Here is a 27,936-nt window from a genome sequence, read left to right as displayed (position 1 = left end):
GTATGTCCTACCTTGATTTGTCCTTCCAAAATGCAACACTTCATGCTTGTTTGCATTAAATTCCATCTGCCATTTTCTGGCCCATGATTCCAGTTGGTTTAGATCCCTCTGCAAGCTTTGAAATCCTTCCTTGCTGTCCACTACGCCTCCAATCTTAGTATCATCAGCAAACTTGCTGATTCAATTTACCACATTATCATCTAGATCAAGTACTTCTACTCCTAGGTCCCTCTGTTCTACAACACTCCCCAGGGCCCCAACATTAACTGTGAAAGTCCTACCCTGACATTTCTTCCCAAAATATAGCACCTCGCATTTATCAGAATTAGACTCCATTTGCAATTCCTCAGCCCACTTACCCAACTGATCAAGATCCCACTAATTCTTGATAAACCTCCTTCACTGTCAACAATACCACCTATTTCTGTGTAATCTGCAAACTTGCTAACCATGCCTTGTATATTTTCATCCGTCTTTGATCTATATGACAAACAAACAACAATGCACCACTTGTCATGGGCCTCCAGTCTGAAAAACAACCTTCCCCTATCACCCTACCATCAAGCCAATTGAGTATGCAATTAGCCTGCTGTCCCTGATCCCATGTGATCTACCTTTCCCTAGCAGCCTACCATGCAGAACTTTATCGAAGGCTTTACTGAGGTCCATATGGACTGTCTACTGCCTTGCCCTCATTGACCTCCTTGTTTACTTCTTAAAAAAAACTCAAATTTGTGAGTCGTTGATTTGAGTATCTCCAAGATGCTTTGGTTTCTTCCAACGATACAAAGTTGGTTGCTATAAATTACTCCTTAGGTATGTGACAAAATAATCAAAGGGAAGTGTGAGAGAATAAACTGCAGGATTACCAGGAAATAAGAAGGGACTTGGGACTGATCGTACCTTGGTTTATTATTGTCACATGTACCAAGCTACAGTGGAAAAACCTGTCTTGCACATAATTCATACACATCATAACGACAGTGCATTGAGGTGCTTCAAGGCAAAAACAATAACAGAATGCAGAATAAAGTGTAACAGTTATTGTTTACCTGCACTGCACTTTCTCTATAAAGTGCAAGGCCATAACGAGGTAGATTGTGAGGTCAGGAGTCCATTTTATCATGGATTTGCTCTGTTGAGAACTGGCTTGGATCTAGTGGGTTAATGACCTTCTTTCTCGTTATAGTAAGTAAATTGCTAGCGCTAACTGTGTGCTGACATCGGCTGCTGGTTATACTCAGTTCAGCTGTTTCAGATCCCAGATGAAAAGCACTATGATGCTGGAGGAACTCAGCAGGCCAGTCAGCATCCATGGAGAAAGCAGGTGGTCAATGTTTCGGGTCAGGACTGAAGATAGGAAAAGGATATATATGTATAGGCCCAATATATAGGAGGGAAAAGCAGAGCAGTGATAGGTGGACAAAAGAGGGGAAGTGGGGTGGGCACAAGGTTGTGATAGGTAGATGCAGGTGAGAGATAGTGATAGGCAAGTACGGGGGAGGAGGGGAGAGCAGGTCCACCAGGGGACGGGTCAAAGGTAAGGAGAGAGGAAAAGAGAGAGGCTAGGGAAGAGAAGAAGCATGGTGATGGGGGGTGGGGGGGGAGTGGTGGAATTGCCTAAAGTGGGGAATTCCATATTCATGCCGTTAGGCTTCAAGGTTCCAAGATGAAAAATGAGGTGCTGTTCCTCCAATTTGCTTTTGGAATTTTCTTGGCAGTGGAGGAGGCCGAGGACTGACATATGTGATAGTGTGGGAGGGGGAGTTGAAGTGACTTGCAACAGGAAGATGCAGGTCGTGGCTACAGACAGAGTGAAGGTGTTCTGAGAAACAGTCACCTAGTCTGCGTTTGGTCTCAGCAGTGTAGAAGAGGGCACACTTGGAGCACCAACTGCCGTAAATGATATTAAAGGAAGTGCAGGTGAATCTGTCTCACCTGAAAGGACTTTTTGGGTCCCTGGATAGAGGAGATGGAGGTGGTGTAGGAGCAGGTGTTGCACCTATGGCAAGGGAATTGGAAAGTTCCTGGGATGCGTGGGGGGGGGGGGGGCGGCAATGAGTGAACAAGGGAGTTGTGGAGAGAGCGGTCCCTATAAAAGGCAGAAAGGTTTGGGGAGGGTAAGTTATACTTGGTGGTGGGGTCCCATTGATGGCGGAAGTGGCAGAAAATGATGTGGTGGATACATTGGCTGGTGGGATGAAATGTGAGGACAAGGGGGACCCTATCCCTGTTGGGTCTGGTAGGGGTGAGAGCGGAGGTGCGGGAAGTGGCAGAGATATGGGTGCGAGCTCTCTCGACCACAGTCAGAGGGAAGCCCTAGTTAGAAAAGAAGTTGGACATCTCAGTTGTCCTGGAGTAGAAAGCCTCATCATGGGAGCAGATGCGGCGGAGGTGGAGAAATTGAGAAAAAGGGATAATGTCCTTGTAAGAGACGGTGGGAGGAGCTGTAATCGAGGTAGCTGTGGGCATCAGTTGGTTTGTAGAAGATGTCAGTAGATAAGGAATCTCCTGAAAGAGAGACGGAAAGATCAAGGAAGGAGAGACAGGTGTCAGAGATTAGTCCAAGTGAATTGGAGAGCTGGGTGAAAATGAATGGCAAAATTTATGAAACTGTCTAGTTCCGCACAGGTGGAAGAGGTAGCACCAATGCAGTTAGCGATATAGCGGAGAAAGAGTTGAGGAATGGGGCCAGAGTAGGCTTGGAACTGAGACTGTTCAACATAGCCAATGAAAAGACCGGCATAGCTGGGGTTCATGCAAGTGACCATGCAACAGAGACTTCATTTCAGAAGGCGTTGAGTACAACCACTAGCTTTGCTCTACTTCTGTGACTAGTGATGATGAAAACAGATGCATTTTGCCCTTCAGGGTATTAGTTTAGGATTTGTGTATTTTAAAAAAAATTGTTAATTCAGCTAAACTGCCTTTTTTTGTAGGACAAACTAATTGAAAATTGAAAGTACAATAAAGGAACCAGCAGACCTGTGTGTCATATGTAGATGATGACATCTTGACATTTTCTGACTGTATCATGGTTAAAAGATCTTTGTTCAGGAGTTCTTTTATAGAATATCACTGTTAAAGACCCTCATGATGTTGCACCAAATATATACTGTATGTTGCAGGATTGGTTATCTTTTAAAACTATGGTTGAACAAGATCAAATGTGTGACCAAATGAGAAATCCAATACTTAAGGTATTGTTGCTGAGATATACCACAAGAGGGTTATCTCTTTGGTTTTAATTTTCCAAAGTTTCCTAGATTCAGAGAAAGTTCCATTAGGTTGGAAAGTGGTGAATGTAGTTCATTTATTTAATATGGGTGGGAGACAGAAAGGAGAAAACTAGAGGCCTATTAGTTTTATATCTGCCATAGGGGAAAAAGTTAGAAGCTATTACTAAAGAAATTATAACAAAGTACTTAATATTTTAAGGTAATCAGGCAAAGTCAACATGTTTTTGAGCAAGGTAAATCATGGTTGACCAGTTAAGTTCTTCAAAGAAGTAACAATGTGTTGTGGGTAAAGGGGGACTGATGGATGTATTGTACTATGTCATAAGGCATTTGATAATGTGCCTTATCAAAGGTGTTTTTCAGAAAATAAAAACTAATGGTGAAGGATGTAACATATAATAAAAAATCAGCTGGCTAACAAGAAGCAGAGTGAAGGCAAAAATGGATCTTTTTCTGGATGGCAAGTGGTGTGTAAAAGGGATTAGTGTTAGGGCTTCAAGTTTTTAATGGTCTAAATAAATGACTTGGATGATGGCTAAATTTGCTGATAATGCAAAGACAGGTAGGAAAGTACATTAAAATAAAAAACTTCAGATACTGGAAATCTGAAATAAAAACAGAAGATCGTCCTGAATTACTGAGTGTTTGCAACATCTTCTGTTCTTTTATTTAAGATAGGAAAATAATTTTTGAACAGGATATAGAAAGGTTGCAAAGATATATAGATAGGATAAATGAGTGAACTTAGATCTGGCAAATGGGTTATAATAAGGGGAAAATATGAAGTTGTTTACTTTGGCAGGAAGAATGAAAACTAAATGGTGAGAGATGACAGCTCTGAGATGCAGAGGGACTTTGGTACCCTCAAGTATGATTCACAATAGATAGAACCATAGAACAGTACAGCACAATACAGGCACTTCAGCTAAGCATGTTGTGCTGACTTTTAAACCTCGCCTCAGACTATCTAACCCCTTCCTCCCACATATCCCCTTATTTTAAATTCTTCCATATGCTTATCTAACAATCTCTTGAACTTGACCAATGTATCAGTCTCCACCACCACCCCAGGCAATGCATTCCATGTACCAACCACTCTGGGTAAAAAACCTCCCTCTGATATCTCCTTTGAACCTTGCACCCGTTACTTTAAAGCCATGCCCTCTTGTATTGAGCATTGGTGCCCTGGGAAAGAGGCACTGGCTGTCTGTCTATTCCTCTTAATATCTTGTATACCTCTATCATGTCTCCCCTCATCCTCATCTCTCCAAAGAGTGAAGCCCTAGCTCCCTTAGTCTCTCCTCATAATCTATACTTTCTAAACCAGGCAGCATCCTGGTAAATCTCCTCTGCACCCTTTCCAACACATCCACATCCTTCCTGTAATGAGGCGACCAGAACTGGACACAGTACTCCAAATGTGGTCTAACCAGAGTTTTGTAGAGCTGCATCATTACCTCGCGGCTTTTAAACTCGATCCCACGACTTAAGAATGCTTATGGGATGTTAGCTTTCATAACTACCCTATCCACCTGTGAGGTAACTTTCAGTGATATGTGGATATGAACCCCCAGATCCCTCTGCTCCTCCACACAACCCAAAATCCTGCCATTTACCTTATACTCCGTCTTGGAGTTAGTCCTTCCAAAGTGTACCACCTCACACTTCTCTGGATTGAACTCCATCTGCCACTTGTCAGCCCAGCTTTGCATCCTATCAATATCCCTCTGCAATCTTCAATAGTATCCACAACACCACCGACCTTTGTGTCGTCAGCAAACTTGCTAAACCACCCTTCCACCCCTTCATCTAAGTCATTAATAAAAATCACGAAAAGTAGAGGTCCCAGAATCGATCCTTGTAGGACACCGCTAGTCACAGCCCTCCAATCTGAATGCACGCCATCCACCACAACCCTCTGCTTTCTACAGGCAACCCAATTTTGAATCCACATGGCCAATTTTGAATCCTGGATCCCATGCCCTCTGACCTTCTGAAGAAGCCTACTGTGTGGAACCTTGTCAAACGCCTTACTAAAATCCATGTAGACCATATCTACTGCACTACCCTCATCAATCTGCCTGGTCACCACCTCAAAGAATCCTATCAGGCTTGTGAGACATGATCTTCCCTTCATAAAGCCATGCTGGCTGTCCTTAATCAGTCCATGATTCTCTAAATGCTCATAGGTCCTATCTCTAAGAATTCTTTCCAACAGCTTGCCCGCCACAGACGTAAGGCTCACTGGTCTGTAATTCCCTGAAATATCCCTACTACCTTTTTTGAATAAGGGGACAACATTTGCCACCCTCCAATCCTCCGATACCATTCCTGTGGACAACGAGGACTCAACGATCCTAACCAACAGTTCAGCAATCTCCTCCCTCGCCTCGTGGAGCAGCCTGGGGAATATTCCATCAGGCCCAGGGGACTTATCTGTCCTAATATTTTCTGACAGCTCCAATACATCCTCTTTTGATATCTACATGCTCTAGAACATTAACCTTACCAACACTGTCCTCAGCGTCATCAAGGCCCCTCTCCTTAGTGGATACTGAAGAGAATGAAGAGATGAAGATGCAGGTACAACAAGTAAATTTGGGAAACTGAAAATAAAATTAGAGAGATTATACTTCAGTTATTTAGGACATTGGGGAGACCCAATCTGGATTAATGGGTACAGTATTTGGCCTCCTTATTTAAGGAGGCGTGTAAATGCATTGGAAGCAGTTCAATAAAGATATATTAGACATGCATGGATTGTATATATACGTGGATGTTTCCTATTGTGGGAAAATCTGGAACTAGCGGTTGCTGTTTCAAATGAGAAATTACACATTTAGAACAGATGAGGCAAATGTTTTTCTCACAGAAGGTCATGTGCGTTTGGAAGTCTCTTCCTCAAACAGAGGTGGAAATAGCATCTTTGAATATTTTTAAGGCAGAGGTAGATATTGACAAACAAGGGAATGAAAGATTCCTGGGGTAGATGAGAATGCCAACTTGAGGTTACAGTCTGGTCAGCCATAATCTTATTTTATGGTGGAGCAGGCTTGAGGGTGCAAGTGGCCTGCTCCTGCTCCTAATTCCTATATTTACTGGCAAATTAAAGTGAGAACGGATTGGCCAGGCCATTGCAATAGCCTGAGCCAATCTTGGCTGGGGAATTTTCATTTTTTTTTGGGACATTGAAGAATGAAGTTGAGGGAAGAGTACATTTTTTTAATTGTTCAGTTTTATACATAAACTCTAAAATATTGCTGACTGTAATGATTTAGGGGTAAGACCAATGGTATTTTCCAGACCTGCCAGCAGTGACTAGAAGGTATACAACATGGAATTTACGTTCCTCTTATTTGTTGACAGTTGAAGGACAGTGGATGGAGTGGGGACCATGGAACAGGTGCTCAGTGACATGTTCAAATGGAACACAGCAGAGAACTCGCAAATGCATTTCGACCCACGGTTGGACAGCATGTAAAGGTCACCAGGCTGAGGCCCGGGACTGCTTCAATCAGCAATGCTCAAGTAATTTTCTTTGTTCTTAAATTGAGTAACTTGTCTCTTTAAATTGTGTTGCTTGTAATCGCCTCCAGTCATAACACACACTGCTTCTGACTGTGCAGGTGATTGACAACAAACTCTGTTTGCAACTCACAATGGCTTTGAACAGTTCCAAAACAGTGTAGCCTTTCACTCTCACACTTCTTAACTGACAACTATTCTTGTTACAGTACCCAGTTGCCTCTGGGTCCCTCCCAAAAGAGCAGCCTCCCACACTGAAGCTCTATGATTGACAACAAGCAGAGCCTGTGGCTTTTTTAACCTAATTACACAATGACATAATTTACACAATTAAATTGTTGGATATAGCAGTCATCACAATGGAATGGTAAGGAGCACGCTGTAAAAGTAAAATAAACTAGGAATACTCACCCTAAAATACTGTTATGCTGGAAAAGCATGTAAAATCAAATAACATTTGTCAACCTCTACAGCTTTGTTCACATGATTTATCATATCATCTGAATTCATCTGTAACTACAGCCCATAACTCACTCCTGCTATCTTTTACATCATGAATATTTACACCTTACAAATGTTTCCATTTTAATTGCTCCCAGCTACCATTAATTCTTCCTCCTTGAGCAGTATGAGGAGACTGAATGAGCTCATGTTTTAGGACTATGGTCTATAAGAACTTTGTACTATGCCATACCTTTGAAGAATATTGATTAAATTGACCCAAAGGAAATGATAGGAAAGAATTCTCAAAAGTCTAATAATGATCAAAGGACCATGGTCAAATAATGTATTACATTTATGCTTTATGGAGGAAGATTTCCAATTCACTATTTGTAGATACAAATAACAAATAGAGAAAGTACTTTCTGATATACTCTTTGCTTATTTAATTTCTTATATTTCTTCTAACAAAAGTGAAAGTATGTTATTAGCATGTTATATGAAAGAGAATTACTTAGTCTTTTGCAGTCCAAGTACAAACAATTTGCTGTGTGGACAAACTTGGGTTGTTTTCTCTGGAGCAGCAGAGGCTGAGGGGAGACCTGATAGAAGTTTATAAGGTTACGAGAGGCATAGATGAAGTAGCCAGCTGGTACCTTTATCCCCAGGGTTGAAATGCCTAATACTAGAGGACATATGTTTAAGGTAAGGGGGGAGGGTGGGGGTGAGTTCTTTTACACAGACAGTAGTGGGTGTTTAGAATGTGCTGCCAGGAATGGTAGTGGAAGCAAATATGATGGAGACATTTAAGAGGCTCTTAGATAGGCACTCCAACCAGAATAAGACCCATCAACCTCTATCCTGCGTCATTAAGGGGAAAGCCAATTCTGAATCCAAATGGCCATGGCAACATGTATCCCATGCATCTCAACCTTCTGGTTGAGCCTACCATGAGGGAGTTTTATCAAATGCTAAAATCCATGTAGACAGCACCACAGCTCTACCTTCATCGATCACTTTCGTCACCACCTTGAAAATCTCAATCCAGTTAGTGAGACCTGACCTGCGCAAAGCCATGCTGACTGTCCCTAATTAGGTATGACCATCTATCGCTAAGAATCCTCTCCAGTAACTCTCCTACCATTCACATGGGACTCACCACTGAAAATCTTCCAGGATTAGCCCTATTTCCCTTCTTGAACATAAGAACAACTTCAGCTACTCGCCAGTCCTCTGGGACCTTGCCTGTGACTAGAGAGGACACAAAGATCTTGGTGAAGCCCCCAGCTATCTCATTTCTTGCCTCAATAACCCTGGAGTATATTGCATCAGGCCCTGGGGATTTATCCACTTTAACATTCTTCAATAAACCCAACACCTCTTTCTTTATCTCAAAATGCCCTAGCTTATTAACACGCTTCACACTGATTTCACTGTCCTCTGTCCTTCTGCTTGGTGAATACTGTCACAGTACTCACTTAGGACCTCGCCCACATCCTCTGCATCCAAGCACATATTCCTCTTTTATCTTTGAGTGGTCCTACTCTCTCTCCCTAGTTATCCTCTTGATCTTGCTGTATGCATAGAAGGCCTTGTATGTATAAAAGCCCTGGCACCAGGGAGGCAACTGATGGAATCCTGTTTAGAATCCTGCTTGCTGAGGACTTTTCATGGCCCCTCCTAATTTCCTTCATGAGTTCTTTTCTGGCTTCCTTAACCTTACATATGGTTCCCTTTCCTTTTGACTAAATTAACAACCTCTCTCGTTATCCAAGGTTCCCTTACCTTGCCATCCTCGTCTTTCTTGCTGGAACATACCTGTCCTGTACTCTATGCAGTTTGTCTTTAAACAACGTCCATATGTCAGATGTGGACTTGCCTAAAAACAGCTGTTCTCAATTATCTCTCTCTAGTTCCTGCCTAATACTCTCCTAATTTGCCCTCGCCCAATTTAATACTTTCCCACTAGGTCTATTCTTATCCTTATTCATAGCTATCTTAGAACTTAAGACTTGTGATCACTGTTTCCTAAATGTTTCCCCACTGAAAAGTCAGGCTCACTTCCAAATACAAGGTCCAGTACAGCCCCTCCTAGTTGAACTATCCACATGCTGCTTTAAGAAATTCTCCTGAGTGCACCTAACAAATTCAACCCCATTTAACCTCTTGCAATAAGCAGGTCCCAGTCTATATTGGAGAAGCTGAAGTCACCCACTCTGACAACCCTGCTGTTTTTGCACCTTTCCCTAATCTGCCTGTATATCGGTTCCTCAATGTCCCAGTGGCTGTTGGGGGTTCTGTAGTATAATCCCATCAGAGTAATTGTATCGTTCTTATTTTTGTGTTCTACCCATATAGACTCAGTGGATGAGCCCTCCATTATGTCCCGCCTGCACGCAGCTGTGATGTTGTCCCTGATTAATAGTCCAATTCCCCACCAGCCCCCCCTTTTACCTGCCTCTCTATCTTTTCTAAATCATTGAAACCCTGGAACATTAAGCATCCCGTCCTGTCCCCCTCTCAACCAATTCTGTATGGCCGCAACATCATAGTTCCATGTACTGATCCATGCTTTAAGTTCACCACCCTTACCCTTAATACTCATAACATTAAAATAAACACACTTCAACCCATCCTTCCCATTGTATCTATTAATTTGCTCCTTCCTATTCTTCCTTACAAACTTACTGGCCATGACACCTACCTTCCTCTTAATACCTCCACTTTCTGACCCGATGCTCTGGTTTCTATCCCTGTTTATACTTGCAATCTTAATCAAGTAACATCACAGACAAGGTGGTGAAGAAGACGTTTGGCATGCTGGTCTTCAGTCAGGGCACTGAGTATAAAAATTGCAACGTTATGTTGCAGTTGTACAAGATTTTGGTGAGGCAGCACATGGAGTATTGTGTAAATTTTTGGTTACCCTGTTAGGGGAAAGACATTAAGCTAGAAATAGGATTTGCTCTCTTTCCAGCGTAATGGGACAGGATTTACCAGCATTTGGATAGGCAAGGGCTGATGAAGGATAGCCAGCATGTGTCACAATTTGTGTCTCAACGTTTTTTTTGAAGAGGTGACAAACATGATTGAAGAAGGCATGGTGATAAACGTCAACATGGACTTCAGCAAGGCCTTTGACAAGGTCTTGCATGGTAGGACACATGGGATCCAGGGTAAGCTCGTGGAAAGAGACAGAGGGTGGTAGTGGAGGGTTGTTATTCAGTTTGTAGGCCTGTGACCAGTGGTGTGCTGCAGGGATCAGTGCTGGGCCAACTGTCCATTTATGAGAATGTTGCCAGCACTCGAGGGACTGAGTTACAGGGAGATGTTGGGAAGGCTAGGATTTTATTCCTTGGAGTGTAGGAGATTGTTGGGTGACCTTATACAGGCATAAAAAAATCATGAGGAGCATAGATAAGGTGAATGCACACAGTCATTTTCCCAGGGAATAGGGCACCAAAGACTAGAGGGCATGTGTTTGTGAGAGGGCAAACATTTAAAAGGGACCTGAAGGGCAACTTCTTCACACAGAGGGTGGTGTGTATATGGAGCGAGCTGCCCGATGAAGTAATTGAGGCAGGTACAACAACAACACTTGGGCAGGTACGTGGATAGGAAAGGTTTAGAAGGATCCAAGCCAAGCGTGGGCCAATTGGACTAGCTGGGGTCGACGTCTTGGTTGGCATGGACCAGTTGGGCTGAAGGGCCTGTTTCTGTGCTGCATTACTCTGTGATTCGGTGACACTGTTGTTTTGTCATCAATATTAACATTTTGGATGACGATGTTGCTAATGTGGTTAGTATGTTTGGGATGACACCAAAATTGGTGGTGTAGTGGATAGTGAAGAAGATTATTTGAGATTACAACAAGATGAAATAAGGAAGTGGGCCAAGGAATGGCAGATGGAATTTAACTCGGACAAGTGTGAGGTACTGCAATGACTTGCAGAGGAAATTAAGGCCCTGGAGAGTGTGGTACAACAGAAAGACCTAGGGGTATTGGCACATAGTTTCCTGATAGTCACGATACTGGTAGAAGGTGTTTTGCCTGATTGCCTTTATCTGTCAGGACATTGAAGAGTTGGGACATCATGTTGCGACTGTACAAATCTTTGGTGAGACCACGCATGGGGTTTAATGTGCACTTATGGTCACCCAGCTGTAGGAAGAATGTCATTAATCTGGCAAGGGTGCAGGTAAGATTCACAAGGATGTTACCAGGACTGGAGAGCTGGATAGGCTGGGACTTTTTTCCCAGAAGTGTAGGAGGCTGAGGGGTTACCTTATCGATGTCCTTAAAATCATGAAAGGTGTAGATAGGTGGATGTTCTCAGAGTTTCCCTGGAGTAGGGGATTCTAAAAGTAGAGGACACATAGATTTAAGGTAGAGGAGAAAGATTTAAAAGGGACCTGAGGGAAAACTTTTTCACCCAGTGGTGGGTATGTGGAACAAGCTGCTAGAGGAAACTGTAGATGTGGGTTTAAGTACAATGTTTAAAAGATATTTAGGCAATTATAAGGATAAAAAAGGTTTAGAGGGATATGGGGTAAACACAGGCAAATGGGACCAGCTGGGATGGACATCAAGCTTGGCATTGAAGAGTTGGGCCAAACGTCCTGTTTCTGTGCTGTATGACTTTATGGAAGAGTGGGCTAGGGGTTCGTGAAGTGAGTGGTCCCTGCAAATGCAGAAAGGGGAGGGGAAGATGTGACTGATGATGCAAAGTCTGGCTGCTTCCCCCCACCCAAACATATAAAGGAATGATTGCCCCATTCTCCTCTTCTGCAAACCTCCTCAACACAAGAAGTCTGACTGATTCCATCTCCCCAACCTCACCCCACTCCATCCTTAGTTCCTAGCCCCAAGCCCCTATCACTTCCCAACACTGGAAGACTGCCAGGACATCATTGGTGATAAGTATGTGTGACTTCACTCACCTTCCTCCCCTCTTCTTCTTTCCCTCTCCTCCTGTTCCCCCTCCTTTCCCCTATACCCTATCCTGCCCCCCTGTCTTCCCTCTCCCTTCTAATTTTTGGCTCTTTAAATATAGCTTGGTCACAAATAATTAGCATATTACACTGAGTGATGGAATGTGAATAGCTGGCCAACTTGTTAGGACATGTGAGCACAAAAATGTCTGCAGAAAATGATGTTTGGTCCCCCAAGCCTGATTCTGGTACTCCTGTGGCAAAATGTGCTCTTTGAGCTTGTTTGTGATGTTGATATTTTTTGGCTTTCAGAGTCTTGGGCTGAAATGTGAACACAATATTAGCGACATTTTCCTGCTGCCTCGGTACTCCTTAATAATTTTATATTGATGACATTTAAACATGTCAAGTATAATATGTTCTAGTTTGCTTAATACTTTCCAAAATTTGTGCAATCCTCTTAATGTTTCTGAAAGTTTGGTATGGCTTTGTGGCTGTTTGGTTTAGATTTGAAAATGTTGCTAGGACTTGAGGGCCTGAGTAATAGAGAGAGGTTGGGCAAGCTAGGACTTTATTCCTTAGACTGTAAAGACTGAGGGGGTGACCTTATAGAGAAATAAAATTGAGGTGAATGCACACAGTCTTTTTCCCAGGGAAAAGGAATCAAAAACTAGAGGACATAGGTTTAAAGGAGGGGAAAAATTTAAAAGGGACCTGAGGTGTGGCAGCTTCATGCAGAGGGTGGTGTGAGTATGGAACAAGCTCCAGAGGAAGTAGCTGAGACAGGTACAATAATGACATTTAAAAAAAAAATGGATAGGAAAGGTTTAGAGACACATGGGCCAATTGTGGGCAAATGGGACTAGCCTAGATGGGCATTTTGGTTGACATGGGTGAGTTGGGCTGAAAGGCCTGATTCTATGCTGTATTAGTCTGTGACTCTACCACGTTATGACACCGATAAACCTGTTTACAGATGAGGCTGTCTGTCACCTTATCCACTGGAAATGGTCAGTCTGGTTCACTAATGACCTGTAGGGGAAGAAATCTGCTAACCTTACCTGGTCTGGCTGCATGTTATTCCAGACCCAGAGCAATGTGGTTGACTCTTAACTACCCTCTGAAATGGCATAGCAAGCCATTCAGTTGTAATAAACTGAGAAAGTCATAAAACCAGATGGATCATCTGGAACTAACCTAGGCACCAGAAATGACAATGGAAAAAATTGCACTGTCAACCATGTAAAGTCCTCCTTACAAACCTATGGGGGCTTGTGCCAAATTGGGAGAGCTGCCTCATGGACTAGTCAAACCCCTGGATAATTCCTTACTGTCAATGTCCCAGACACAACCATCTCCATATTCTCAGTAGTGGGGAGTCCATCAGTGCAAAAGAGAAAGCTGAGGCATTTGCAAGAATCTTCAGCCAGAAGTGCCTCGTGGATGATCCATCATGGCCTCCTCCAGTGGTGTCAACATAATAGATGCTAGTCTTCAGCCAATTCAAATCATTGCATGTGATATCAAGAAATGGCTAAAGGCACTGGCTACAGCAAAGGGTCTAGGCCCTGACAACATTTCAGCAATAGCACTGAAGACTTGTGTTCCACAACTTGCCGCATCCTTAGTCAAGTTGTTCCAGTACAGCTACAACACTGGCATCTACCCAATAATGTGGAAAATTGTCCAGGTATGTCCTGTCTGCAGGAAGCAGGATAAATCCCCCCTGGCCAATTACTGCCCCATCAATCTACGCTCAATCATCAGCAAAGTGATGGAAGGAATAATCAATTGATAGCGCTGCACTTGCTTAACAACAATTTGCTCACAGAAGTTCAGTTTGGGTTCTGCCAAAGTCACTCTTTGACCTCATTACAGCCTTAGTCCAAACATGGACCAAAGAACAACTCTCACTTCACCGAGTAACTGTCCTTGACATCGAAGCAGCATTTGATTGGGTGTGGCATCAAGGAGCCCTGGCTAAACTAAGGTCAGTGAGAATCAGGGGTAAACCCTCCACTGATTGGAATCATCATACAAAGGAAGATGGATGTGGTGGAGGCCAGTTATCTCAGCCACAGAACATCTCTGCAGGAGTTCCTCAGGGGAGTGTCCTAGGTCCAACCATCTTCAGCTGCTTCGTCAAAGATCTTCAATCAGTCAGAAGGTCAGAAGCAGGGATGTTTGCTGATGATTGCACATTCAGGGCTCCTCTGATAATAAAGCAGTCCACATCCAAATGCAGCAAGACCTGGACAATATCCAGGCCTGGGCTGATAGGTGGCAAGTAACATTCACACCACACAAGTGCCAGGCAATGATGATATCCAATAACAGATGTTCCAGTTATTGCCTCCTGACATTCAATGGCATCACCATCACTGAATCCTCCACTATCAATATCCTGGGGGTTGCTACTGACCAGAAACTGAACTGGAGTAGCCATTTCCATAATGTGGCTACAAGAGCATGCCAGAGGCTAGGAATCCTGCAGGGAGTAACTCGCGTCCTAACTCCCCAAAGCCTCTTCACCATCTACAAGGCTCAAGTAAGGAGTGTGATGGCACATTCTCCTCATGCCTGGCTGAGTGCAGCTTCAACAACATTCAAGAAACTCCACACCAATGCAGGACATAGCAGCCTGTTTGATAGGCAACCCATCCACAACCATCACTGACACCACCACTGACATACAATTGCATCAGTTTGCACCACTTACAGGATGCATTGCAGCAACTCACCTAGTCTCCAGAGAAAGCACTTTCCAATCCCGCAACAAGGGCAGCAGAAGCATAGGAACGTCATCACCTGGAATTTACCCTCCAAGCCACACATCATCCTGACTTGGAAATATATCACTGTTTCTTCACCATCACTGGGTCAAAGTCCTGGAACTTCCCCCAGTAGCATTGTGGACATACCCACACCTTAAGGAAGGCAGCACACCATCACTTTCTCAAGGGTAACTAGGGATGGGCAATTAAATGCTGGTTCAGCCTGCAAAGCCTGTATTCCTTGAATGATATATAGCGCAGAAACAGGCCCTCTCGCCCAAGATGTTGTGCCGAACTAATTAAAGTAGTAATTAAACACCTAACTAAACTAGTCCCTTCTGTCTACGTGAGGTCCATATCCCTCCATTTTCTGCATTTTCATGTGCCTATCTAAGAGCCTCTTAAACAGCGCTATCACATTTGCCTCCGGCACCCCATTCCAAAAATGGCATGACCAGAAATGAATGCAATACTCCAGATGTTGCCTAACCAGGGTTTTATGAAGCTGCTACATAGGTCCCCAGCTCTGAACTCAGTGCCTCAACTAATAAAGGCAAGCAAGCCTTATGCCTTCTTTAATACCCTATCAACCTGTGCAACCACTTTCAGAGAGCTATGGACCGGAACCCCAGTGATCCCTCTGTATATCAACACTGCTAAGGGTCCTGGCCTTAACTGTGGACCATCCCTTCACAATTGATCTCCCAAAGTGTCACGCCTCATACATGGCCATATTAAACTCATCTGCCATTTCTCTACCCATATCTGCAACTGATCTGTATCTCGCTGTATCCTTTGGCAACTTTCTACACTATTGTGCTGGGGAGTAGATATAGAGGAGATGTCAGGGGTAAGTTTTTTTCACTCCGAGAGTGGTGAGTGTGTGGAATGGGCTGCCGGAAACAGTGGTGAAGGCTGATACGATAAGGTCTTTCAAGAGACTGTTAGATAGGTACATGGACCTGAGTAAAATAGAGGGCTGTGGGTAAGCTTAGTAATTTCTAGGGTAGGGACATGTTCGGTGCAGCTTTGTGGGCCGAAGGGCCTGAATTGTGCTGTAATTGTTCTATGTTCTATTCACAACACCACCAATTTTTGTATTGTCCAAAAATTTACTGTCACCCATCCACATTTTTATCCAGGTCATTTATATATATCACAAACAGCAGAGGTCCCAGAACAGATTCCTGCGGAATACCACAAGTCATGGACCTCCAGCCAGAATAAGTCGCATAGACCACTACCTTCTGTCTTCTATGGGCAAGCCAATTCTGAATCCAATTGGCCAAGTTACTGTGGATCCCATGCATCTCAATCTTCTGGATGAGTCTACCATGAGTTAGGGCATTGAGTATAGGAGTTGGGACATTATATTGCAGTTGTATAAGTCATTGGTAAAGCTGCACTTGGAGTACTGTGTACGGTTTTGGTCGCCCTGTTATAGAAAAGACATCGTTAAACTGGAAAGAGTGCAGAGAAGATTTACGAGGATGTTGCCAGGACTAGAAGGCCTGAGTTATAGGGAGAGGTTGGCCAGGCTAGGTCTTTATTCCTTGGAATATTGGAGAATGACAACTTTATCGAAGTGTTTAAAATGATGAGAGGCATAGATAAGATGGTAATAGTCTTTTCCCCAAGGTAGGGGAATCCAAAACTAGGGGGCGTAGGCTTAGGGTGAGAGGGGAAAGATTTAAAAGGGACCTGTGGGGCAACTTTTTCACGCAGAGGATAGTGAGCATATGGAGTGAACTGCCAGAGGAAGTGGTTGAGGAAAGGTTTAAGAAGCACTTGGATAGGTACATGGAGGAACGGGGCTTGGAGGGATATGGGCTGAACTTAGGAAATTCAGACTAACTGGGTGGGCATCATGGTTGGCATGGACTCCTTGGGCTGAAGGGTGTGTATCCATGCTGTATTGCTCTATGACTCTATAAGAGACCTTGTCGAACGCCTTGCTAAAATACATGTTGACAACATCCACAGCTCCACCCTTATTAATCACCTTCGTCACCTCCTCAATAAACTCAATCAAGTCAGCAAGACACAACTTGCCCTGCACAAAGCCATGCTGATTGTTCCTAATTAAGACATGGTTTTCCAAATACTCATAAATCTGATTGCTAAGAATCCTCTCCAATAACTTTCAATAGCTCTCCGAAAGTTGTGCAGAAGATATTCAAGACTTGAATGCACAAGTCAACAATTAAGATAATATGGGAACTGTGGGAAGAATGACGAATGTTTGTTCTCTTTTGTTCACCTATGACATGTAGATGTTGCAGGCAGGCCAGCATTTAATGATCAACATGAAACACCTTTGAGGAGATGGTGCACAGCCAATTTCTTGAATTGCTGCAGTGCTTCTGCTGAAGGAATCCTTACAGTGCTGTCAGAGAAGGAATTTCAGAATTTGGATTTAGCAATAATTCAGGTCTGTGTGCAAGTCAGAGGCATTCTGTGGTCATGTGCCCATGTGTTTGCTGTCCTGATCCTCTTTGGAGAATGATGTTAACTGTTAGTATTGAATATGCCTTGCCAAGTTGCAGCCATGTATTCAGTGGATGTTACCCACAGTAATTATGATGCTGGAGAGAGGGTAGTGAATGGTGTGCTAATCACTCAGGTTGCTTTGTTTTCATTGTGAAAAATTTATTGTCTTTGGAGCTGTACTTTTCATTGTAATGGAGATTTTTACATCAGTCATCACTCATGCCTAACATATAGTGGAAAGGTATGGGGAGTCATTGGATCTTGCATGGAAGGGATAAATGATAGTGCTATCAAGCGGTATTTGCTTAGCAACGACCTGCCCACATAAGCTCATTTTGGGTTCTCCCAAAGTCACTCAGCTCCTGACCACATTACAGCCTTGGTCCAAACATGGATAAAACGGCTGTACTCCAGTGCAGAAGTGAGAGTAATCACCTCTGACTTAAAAGGCAGCATTTGATTGAGTAAGGCATCAAGGAGCCCTGGCTAAACTGGAGTTCGTGGGAATCGGGGAAACCTTCCATTAGTTGGAATTGTACCTAACATAAAGAAGATGGTTGTGGTAGTTGGAGGTCAATCATTTCAGTCACAGTACCTCTGCAGGAGTTCCTCCAGGTAATGGCTTAGGCTCAACCATCCTCAGCTGCTTCATCAATGACCATTCAATCAGAAGGCCAGAAGTAGCAACGTTCGCTGATAATTGTACAGTGTTCAGTGCCATTCCTGATTTCTCAGATAATGAAGCAGCCCACAACCAAATGAATCAAGACCTGAACAATATCCAGGCCTTGCTGATAGGTGGCAAGTAATATTCACACCACACGTGTCAGGCAGTGATGATATCCAGTCATAGGAAAATGCAGCTATGATCCCCTGACATTCGATGGCATTACCATCACTGAATCCCCCACTATCAATATCTTGGGGATTGCCATTCACCAGAAACTGAACTGGAGTAGCCATATACATAATGTGGCGACAAATGCGGTCCAGATATTAGAAATCCTGCAGAGAGTAAGGCACCTCCTATCTCCCCAAAGCCTGTCCACCATCTAGAGTATAATGGAATACACTGCACTTGCCTGGATGAGTGCACCTTCAACAACACTCAAGAAGCTCGATACCATACAGGACATAGCAGCCTGCTTGATTGGTACACTATCTACAACCATCTACTTACCTGAGCACTGACACATAGTAGCAGCAATTTGAACCAAATACAGGATGCAATGTAACAACTTACCAAGGCTCATTAGATAGCACGTTCCAAACCACAACATCCACTAGCAAGAAGGACATTGCCAACACAAGCAAGGGAACACTGCCACCTGGATATTGCCCTCCAAGCCACACACTATCCTGACTTGGAAATATATCACTGTTCCTTCACTGCCATTGGGTCAATATCTTGGAACTCTCTCCCTAGCAGTATTGTGGGTATACCCACAATGCAAGGATTTCAGTGGTTCAAGAAGGCAGCTCACCACCACCTTCTCACGGGCAATTAGGGATGGGCAATCAAATGCATTTTCAGCCTGTGAACCCCACAACCCTGGAATGAATAAGAAAAGAATACCTAGTCTCTCACATTCTCTTCCATCCACAATAATTATTTCTCTAATCTAGGTAAGTTTCCGGCCAGTGGCAACCCCGGGATGTAGTTGATAGGGAACTTGTCAATGGTAATGCAGTTGAATGTGAATGGATCAAAGTCAGACTCTGTCTTGTTGGAGATGGTCACTGATCACATTTATGAAGGACAAATGTCATTCTTGCCATTTGCCACTCCGAGCCTGAAAGTTGCACAAGGCATGGATTTCCTTATTACCTGATACTCATTGGAACTGAAGGATGGTCAATTGCTCCCATATAGTATTGCCAGAGATAGTCTCTCACCTTCACCTGTTCCCTTGTCCCAACTACCATTTCTCTTTCTTGTCCTCTTCCTCTGTCTACAGATGTGCCAACCTAATCACCAAATTATGGGATTCTAACATTTTCCAAAGAGTAAAGTTACCAAAGGGTCCAGGAACAGAATGGATTTATTGGTTCATAATCATTATAATTATTTGTAGTAAGCAATGCAAATTAGACAAACAACCCATCACAAATGCAGCAACTGATCAGTTGAAGAGTGAATAGCAGGATGTCTCAGTGTTGGCCTCAGAGAGCAATGTGTCCTCAACTTTCTTCTTAGTTTTTATCTTTAAGATGATCAAGGTGTCATGCCAAGCTAACATGAAGAATCCATGTTAATTTGCTCCTACCTTGATACTCTTCGTGCATTAGCTTTAATATTCTATTTCAAAGGTTGGTAAATGTTCCCTGTCTGTACTGTAGTTAACTGCCACCATTAATGAACCAGCCGTAAACAAATTCCTCCTTGGTTAGATTAAGTGGTCATAATTCCTCCTCATCTCTGTCCTTACTCAAGTGATCTTTGGACAACTATGCCAGATAATACTAGTTTCATGACACCTATATAATTGACTCAACTGTCCCTATATCTTATGTGCATTTCAGCTGGCATGAAATGTACATATCAGTCCAAGAGGAATATGGTGTGGCCCAGCCTTAATCCCTCAAGTATGCAAGCGACTTTTGAAACTTTGTTGAAAACTGTCCTTTCATACTTTTATCTTGCTGTCTCAACATTCTTCTGTTTTTTTTCTCATGCAATAAACCCTTCTAATCATACTCCTACCAGCCAGCTCATAGTTCCACAAGCTAAACATGAGGGAATGCCATATTAGACCTAGTATTAGGTAATGAACCAGGTCAGGTGACAGATCTCTCGGTGGGTGAGCATTTGGGGGACAGTGACCACTGCTCCATAACCTTTAGCATTGTCATGGACAAGGATAGGAGCAAAGAGGACGGGAAGATATTTAATTGGGGAAAAGCAAATTATGAGGCTATAAGGCGAGAACTTGGGAGTGTAAATTGGGATTATATTTTTGATGGGAAATGTACAATGGAGATGTGGTCGATGTTCAGGGACCTCTTGCAGGATGTTAGGGATAAATTTGTCCCAGTGAGGCAGAGAAAGAATGGCAGGGTGACGGAACCATGGGTGACGAGAGGTGGAACAACTAGTTACGAAGAAGAAGGCAGCAGACATAAGGTGTAAGCAGCAGGGATAAGATAGAGCTTGTGAGGAATATAGAGTAGCAAGGAAGGAATGCAAGAAGGGGACATGAAAAGGCTTTGGTGACTAGGGTTAAGGAGAATCCCAAGGCTTTTTTCTCGTACGTGAAGAGCAGAAGGATGACGAGAGTAAAGGTAGGTCCGATTAGAGGCAAAGGTGGGAAGATGTGCCTGGAAGCTGTGGAAGTGGGTGAGGTTCTCAATGAATACTTCTCTTCAGTATTCACCAAGGAGAGGGGTCTTGATGACGCTGAGGACAGTGTTGGTAAGGTTAATGTTCTAGAGCATGTAGATATCAAGAGAGAGGATGTGTTGGAGCTGTTAGAAAATATTAGGACAGTTAAGTCCCCAGGGCGTGATGGAATATTCCCCAGGCTGCTTCGCGAGGCGAGGGAGGAGATTGCTGAACCGTTGGCTAGGATCTTTGAGTCCTCATTGTCCACAGGAATGGTACTGGAGGATTGGACGGTGGCAAATGTTGTCCCCTTATTCAAAAAAGGTAGTAGGGATAGTCCAGGGAATTACAGACCAGTGAGCCTTACGTCTGTGGTGGGCAAGCTGTTGGAAAGGATTCTAAGAGATAGGATCTATGAACATTTAGAGAACCATGGACTGGTTAAGGACAGCCAGCATGGCTTTGTGAAGGGAAGATCTTGCCTCACAAGCCTGATAGGGTCCTTTGAGGAGGTGACCAGGAAGATTGATGAGGGTAGTGTAGTAGATGTGGTCTACATGGATTTGACAAGGCGATTTGGTAAGGCATTTGACAAGGTTCCACATGGTAGGCTTCTTCAGAAGGTCAGAGGGCAAGGGATCCTGGGAGGTTTGGCTGTGTAGATTCAGAATTGGCTTGCCTGTAGAAAGCAGAAGGCTGTGGTGGAAGGAGTGCATTCGGATTGGAGGGCTGTGACTAGTGGTGTCCCACAAGGATTGGTTCTGGGACCTCTACTTTTCGTGATATTTATTAATGACTTAGATGAGGGGGTGGAAGGGTGGGTTAGCAAGTTTGCAGATGACACAAAGATTGGTGGTGTTGTGGATAGTGTGGAGTGTTGTCGAAGCTTACAGAGGGATATTGATACGATGCAGAGCTAGGCTGACAAGTGGCAGATGGAGTTCAATCTGGAGAAGTTTGAGGTGGTACACTTTGGAAGGACTAACTCCAAGGCAGAGTACAAGGTTAATGGCAGGAGCAGAGGGATCTGGGGGTTCATATCCACAGATCACTGAAAGTTGCCACACAGGTGGATAGGGTAGTTAAGAAAGCTTATGGGATGTTAACTTTCATAAGTCGTGGGACCAAGTTTAAGAGCTGCGAGGTAATGATGCAGCTCTACAAAACTCTGGTTAGACCACACTTGGCGTACTGTGTTCAATTCTGGTCTCCTCATTATAGGAAGGATGTGGAAGCATTGGAAAGGGTGCAGAGGAGATTTACCAGGATGTTGCCTGGTTTAGAAAGTATAGATTATGAGGAGAGACTAAGGGAGCTAGGGCTTTACTCTTTGGAAAGATGAGGATGAGGGGAGATGTGATGGAGGTATACAAAATATTAAGAGGAATAGATAGAGTGGACAGCAAGTGCCTCTTTCCCAGGGCACCAATGCTCAATACAAAAGGGCATAGCTTTAAGGTAATGGGTGGGTAGTTCAAGGGAGATATCAGAGGGAGATTTTTCACCCAGAGAGTGGTTGGTGCATGGAATGCGCTGCCTAGGGTAGTGGTGGAGGCTGATACGTTGGTCAAGTTGAAGAGATTGTTAGATAAGTATAGGGAGGAATTTAAAATAGAGGGATATGTGGGAGGAAGGGGTTAGATAGTCTTAGGTGTGGTTTTAAGGTCGGCACAACATGGTGGGCCGAAGGGCCTGTATTGTGCTGTATTGTTCTATGGTTCATATGTTGTACCCAAAACATGAGTCTTAACTGCTGAATCGAGCTGGCTATTACAGGGAAAGTACTTATCCCTCCATCTGTTGGGTTGGTACATTGACTGGAATATACATGCACAGTTGACTGCTGTGATATAAATAATTGCATTAACTCTCCAAGTGCCTTATGATGATCATGAAAATGTTCTGGCTGTGGTCATACACAATTTGAACATCAAGGGAATGAAACCCTCTGCAGTCCAGATGATGGTTTCGGTTGTTTGATGGAGCTCTTCGTGCGACAGGTATTTTATTTGTCAGCCTTACATCATGGGATCCCTTGGTCTGTTGCTAATGGCAAAACAGGATGAATTACCCCCAACTTAAATTGAGAGCATCCATTACTTCCCTTTGCCTCAGTGCACTGCAAATTGGAGATATTGTTATCACTTGCAAATTCAACCTGGAAGGAACCAGCTTCAAGGGATAATGTGAACTTGTCACAGTAAAAGTGATCCAGCTACGTGATTTCCCTGTAAGTTTTGGAAGATGTTGAATTTTACCTCCCTCTATTTTTGAACAATTGTTCAATGCACATTCACTATTTTCCGAAATAATTGTACCTTCCTCAGAATCTCGGGAAATTTGAAAGATTAAAATCAATGCATCTACTATCATATGATAAGTCCCTGGGATGAAATCAATTCATTCCAGAAGCTTGCAGCAAATGAGTTCAGCAATTTGCTCAGTCGCGCTTCCCTGGTAATTGTAATTTCCCTGAGTTCCTCCCTTTCAATTCCAGATTTCTAGCTATTTCTGGATTATTACTTTTATCTTACATGGCAAAGCTTAATGAAAAATTCCTGTTTACTTCATCTGCAATAGCTGTATTTTCCATTATTAAGTAACTCCCCAGACTCAATTTGTTGACTCTTATTATCAGTATCAGAATCAGACTTACTATCACAGACATAAATGATGTGAAATTTGTTGTTTTGCAGTAGCAGTACAGTGCAAAGCCATAAAATTACTATAAATTACAAAACTAAATTAACAGTTCAAGAGGAAAGAATAACAAAGTAGTGTTTATGGGTTCATGGACTGTACAGAAATCTGATGGCGGGAAGGAAGAAGCTGTTTCTGAATTGTTGAATGTGGGTCTTTAGGCTCTTGTACCTTCTCCCCTGTAGCAACGAGAAGAGAGCATGTCTCGGATGGTGAGGATCCTTCGTGATGAATGCCACTTCCTTGAGGCATTGTCCCTTGAAGATATTCTTGATGGTGGGGAGGGTTGTGCCCATCATGGAGCTGGCTGAGTTTACAACCCTCTGCAGCCTCTTGCAATCCTGTGTATTGGAGCCTCCATACCAGGCAGTGACACAACCTGTCAGAATGTTCTCCACCGTACATCTATGGAAATTTGTTAGAGTCTTTGGTGACGTACTAAATCTCCTCAAACTCCTAACGAAGTAGAGCCATTGATGTGCCTTCTTCGTGATTGCGTCAATGTGCTGGCACAGGATAGATCCTCTGAGATGTCCGAGATAGAAAATATCAATGGAAACTGTACATTCATCAATTTTATGCCTTCATCAATGATGAGAAAGAGGGATGGAGTATCCAGTTTATCACTGTGCACTCTTGGGGTAAGGCGTAACATGGATCTGTGACATGAACATGCTATTTCTCACAAATAAGGCTGTTATTGTTTGGGTATAATTGCAAAATTATTTTAAAATAAGACTAGAATGCATATTGTCTATTTTCATGAAGTAAATGTGATTCAGCTGACAAATCACCAGCAGATTTCAATTCAGTTTCCTGGAAGTGTAAATCTCCATGAACTGTTAATTCAAACAACCTGTTCAAACAACAACTTGAAAATCGTGAGGATGTGACCTTTGATTCTAGACTCTTGAGCCATCAGAAACATCTTCCCTGTATTTAGTCCACAGAACCATAGAACAATACAGCACAATACAGGGCCTTCGGCCCACCATGTTGTGCTGACCTTTAAACCACACCTGAGACGATCTAACCCCTTCCTCCCACATATCCCCCTATTTTAAATTCCTCCTTATGCTTATCTAACAATCTCTTGAACTTGACCAATGTATTTGCCTCCACCACCACCCCAGGCAGCGCATTCCATGCACCAACCACTCCCTGGGTGAGAAACCTCCCTCTGACGTCTCCCTTGAACTTCCCACCCATTACTTTAAAGCCATGCCCTCTTGTATTGAGCATTGGTGCCCTGGGAAAGAGGAGCTGGCTGTCCACTCTATCTATTCCTCTTAATATTTTGTATACCTCTATCATGTCTCCCCTCATCCTCCTTCTCTCCAAAGAGTAAAGCCCTAGCTCCCTTAGTCTCTCCTCATAATCCATACTCTCCAATCCAGGCAGCATCCTGGTAAATCTCCTCTGCACCCTTTCCAACACTTCCACATCCTTCCTATAATGAGGCGACCAGAATTGAACACAGTACGCCAAGTGTGGTCTAACCACAGTTTTGTAGAGCTGTATCATTACCTCGCAGCTCTTAAACTTGGTCCCACGACTTATGAAAGCTAACATCCCATAAGCTTTCTTAACTACCCTATCCACCTGTGTGGTAACTTTCAGTGATCTGTGGATATGAACCCCAAAGATCCCTCTGCTCCTGCTAGTAACCTTGTACTCCGCCTTGGAGTTAGTCCTTCCAAAGTGTACCACCTCTCACTTCTGTGGATTGAACTCCATCTGCCACTTGTCAGCCTAGCTCTGCATCGTATCAATATCCCTCTGTAAGCTTTGACAACCCTCCACACTATCCACAACACCACCGACCTTTGTGTCGTCTGCAAACTTGCTAACCCACCCTTCCACCCCCTCATCCAAGTCATTAATAAATATCACGAAAAGTAGACGTCCCAGAACTGATCCTAGTCTGTCAAAGTTTAATAGGTTTCTGCAAGATTTCCTTTCATTCTTCCAAATTTCAGTGTATATTGGCTCATTTCATCCTCAGATATCAATCCTGTCACCAAAGGAATCAATCTAGTAAAGTTTTGTTGTACTCCTATCATGGCAAGAACATCCTTTCAAGAAGACCAAAACTGCACACAAAGCTCTGGATATGATCTCAGTCCAGATGAAAGGTCTCGAACCACAATGTCGACTGTCCATTTCCTTCCATAGATGCTGCCTGACCCGCTGAATTCATCCAGCATTTTGTGTTGGTCTGGATTCCAGCATCTGCAGTCTCTGTGTCTCAATCTCTTCATGACTGAATATCAAAAGCACAATGTTAAACCTCGCCTAAGACTATCTAACCCCTTCCTCCCACATATCCTCCTATTTTAAATTCCTCCATATGCTTATCTAACAATCTCTTGAGTTTGACCAATGTATCTGCCTGATTGAGTTTAAATTATGAGGCAGCATGAAGATTAGAACTTGAACTGAAAAGTGAGCTGTTTTCTCTGGAACTTTGATTGTTTCATTGACTTGAAGTATTTCAATTCTAAGCTCAAACTGGAGGAACAGCACCTCATTTTCCGTCTTTGAACCTTGCAGCCTAATGGCATGAACATTGAATTCTCCCACTTTAAGTAATCTCTACACCCTTTCCCAGCCTATCTCTCTTTATTTTAACCCCTTTTTTACCTCCTCTTCTTACCTTTAACCCATCCCTTGGTGGATCTGCTCTCCCCTCCTCCCCCACACCTGCATCTATCATCACCTTGTGCCCACTCTGCTTCCCCTCTTTTGTCCACTTATCACTGCTCTGCTTTTCCCTCCTATATATTGGGCTCCCCCTTTTCCTATCTTCGGTCTTGAAGAAGGGTCCTGACCAGAAACGTTGACCGCCTGCTTTTTTCCATGGATGCTGCCTGGCCTGCTGAGTTCCTCCAGCATCATAGTGTTTTTCATCTAGATTCCATCATCTGCAGTCTTTTTTTTTGTTTCTCTTGAGGTGTTTCATTTAGAATCATGGTGGGGCCCTGGGGAGTGTTGTAGAACAGAGGGACCCAGGAGCACAAGTACATGGTTCCCTGAAAGCGGTGTCGCAGGTAAATAGGGTGGTAAAGAAGGCTTTTGACACACTGGCCTTCGCCAGTCAAGGCATTGAGTATAGAAGTTGGGGTGTTATGTTGTAGTTGTACAAGATGTTGGTGAGGCCTCACTTGGAATATTGTGTTCAGTTTTGGTCACCCTGCTGTGGGAAACATGCCATTAAGCCGGAAAGAGTGCAGAGGAGATTTACAAGGATGCTGTCGGGACTCTAGGGGTTGAGCTATGGAGAGTGGTTGAGCAGGTTGGGACCTTATTCATTGGAGCTTAGAAGAATGAGGGGTGATCTTATAGAGGTATACAAAATCATGAGGGTCATAGATAAGGTGAGTGTGCACAGGGTTGAGAATCAAGAACTGGAGTGCTTAGGACTAAGGTGAGAGGGGAGAGATTTAATAGGAACCTGAAGTGCAACTTTTTCACCCAGACAGGTGTCAGTATATGGAATGAGCTGCCAGAGGACGTGTTTGAGGCAGGTACATTAACATTCAAAAGGCGCTTGGACAGGTACATGGATAGGAAAGGTTTGTAGGGATTTGGGCCAAACATGGGCAAATGGGACTAGCTTAGATGGGAATTTTAGTCAGCATGGACCAGTTGGGCCAAAGGGCCTGTTTCCGTGCTGTATGACTCCATGACTCTACACGGTGGTAGACCACCAAAGGAGACAATGAGGCCAGGTTATTAAATATATTCAAGAACAAGGTAGATAAATGTTTTAATGCCAATAGGATCAAAGGATATGGGGAGAAGATGGGAACAGGGCATTAAATTAGATTAGCCTTGATCGTGTAGTGTTGCAGACCTGAAGAGCCAAATAACCTACTCCTGTCTTATTTTCTACATTTCTATGTATCTGCTTCATTTTCAAGTCATTGATTATGTCCCTGCTTATGGCTTTTGATCCACTACAAGTTCATTTTAGTTCACTTTTAGTCCTCTTTTCTTTCCAGCCCCATCCAAAGTTGTCTTTGCATTCCATGAGGGGTACTCTCACTCACTCTGAATAAACTACCTTCTTCCCTCACGGGGTTGGGGGGGGCGCGGGATCCTCCAGCCCACTGAGTCTGTGCTGACCATCAACCACCCATTTACACCAATCCTACATGAATCCAATTTTTTTGTTCTCTCCACCTTTTCACCAACTCTCACTCCCCCAAATTCTACCACTCATCCACACACTAGGGGCTATTTAAAGTGGCCAGTCAACCTACCAACCTATCCTTCTTTGGGATGTGGGAGGAAACCAGAGCACTTGGAGTCAACATGAGAATGAGCAAACTCCACCCAGACAGCATCCAAGATCAGAATCGAACCTGGGTCTCTGGTGCTGTGACGCAGCGGCTCTCTTCACTGCACCTCTGAGCTGCCCTAACTTGCCTAGTCTTACATAGAAACATAGAAAACCTGCAGCACAAATCAGGCCCTTTGGCCCACAAAGCTGTGCCGAACATGTTCCTAC

At 43.5% G+C, this 27,936-nt stretch overlaps 1 protein-coding gene across 4 annotated transcripts in view; it reads left to right on the top strand.

Moving 5' to 3' along the window:
• The window catches only part of adgrb2 (adhesion G protein-coupled receptor B2), an 898,475-nt gene that overhangs the window by 384,364 nt on the left and 486,175 nt on the right, over positions 1-27,936 (top strand). For 3 of the 4 annotated variants that reach the window (XM_052036166.1, XM_052036167.1, XM_052036165.1), the window contains one exon: positions 6,606-6,767. The exons of the other annotated variant lie outside the window; for it this stretch is intronic. In XM_052036166.1, coding sequence (XP_051892126.1) covers positions 6,606-6,767 — 162 coding nt within the window. The remainder of the gene's footprint in view (positions 1-6,605; positions 6,768-27,936) is intronic. 4 annotated transcript variants of the gene reach the window in all.

Source organism: Pristis pectinata, chromosome 22 (genome assembly GCF_009764475.1).
Source record: "Pristis pectinata isolate sPriPec2 chromosome 22, sPriPec2.1.pri, whole genome shotgun sequence".
Lineage (NCBI taxonomy): Eukaryota > Metazoa > Chordata > Chondrichthyes > Rhinopristiformes > Pristidae > Pristis > Pristis pectinata.
The sequence above is the reverse complement of the archived record's forward strand: the minus strand, read 5'-3'. Positions and strand labels throughout refer to the sequence as shown.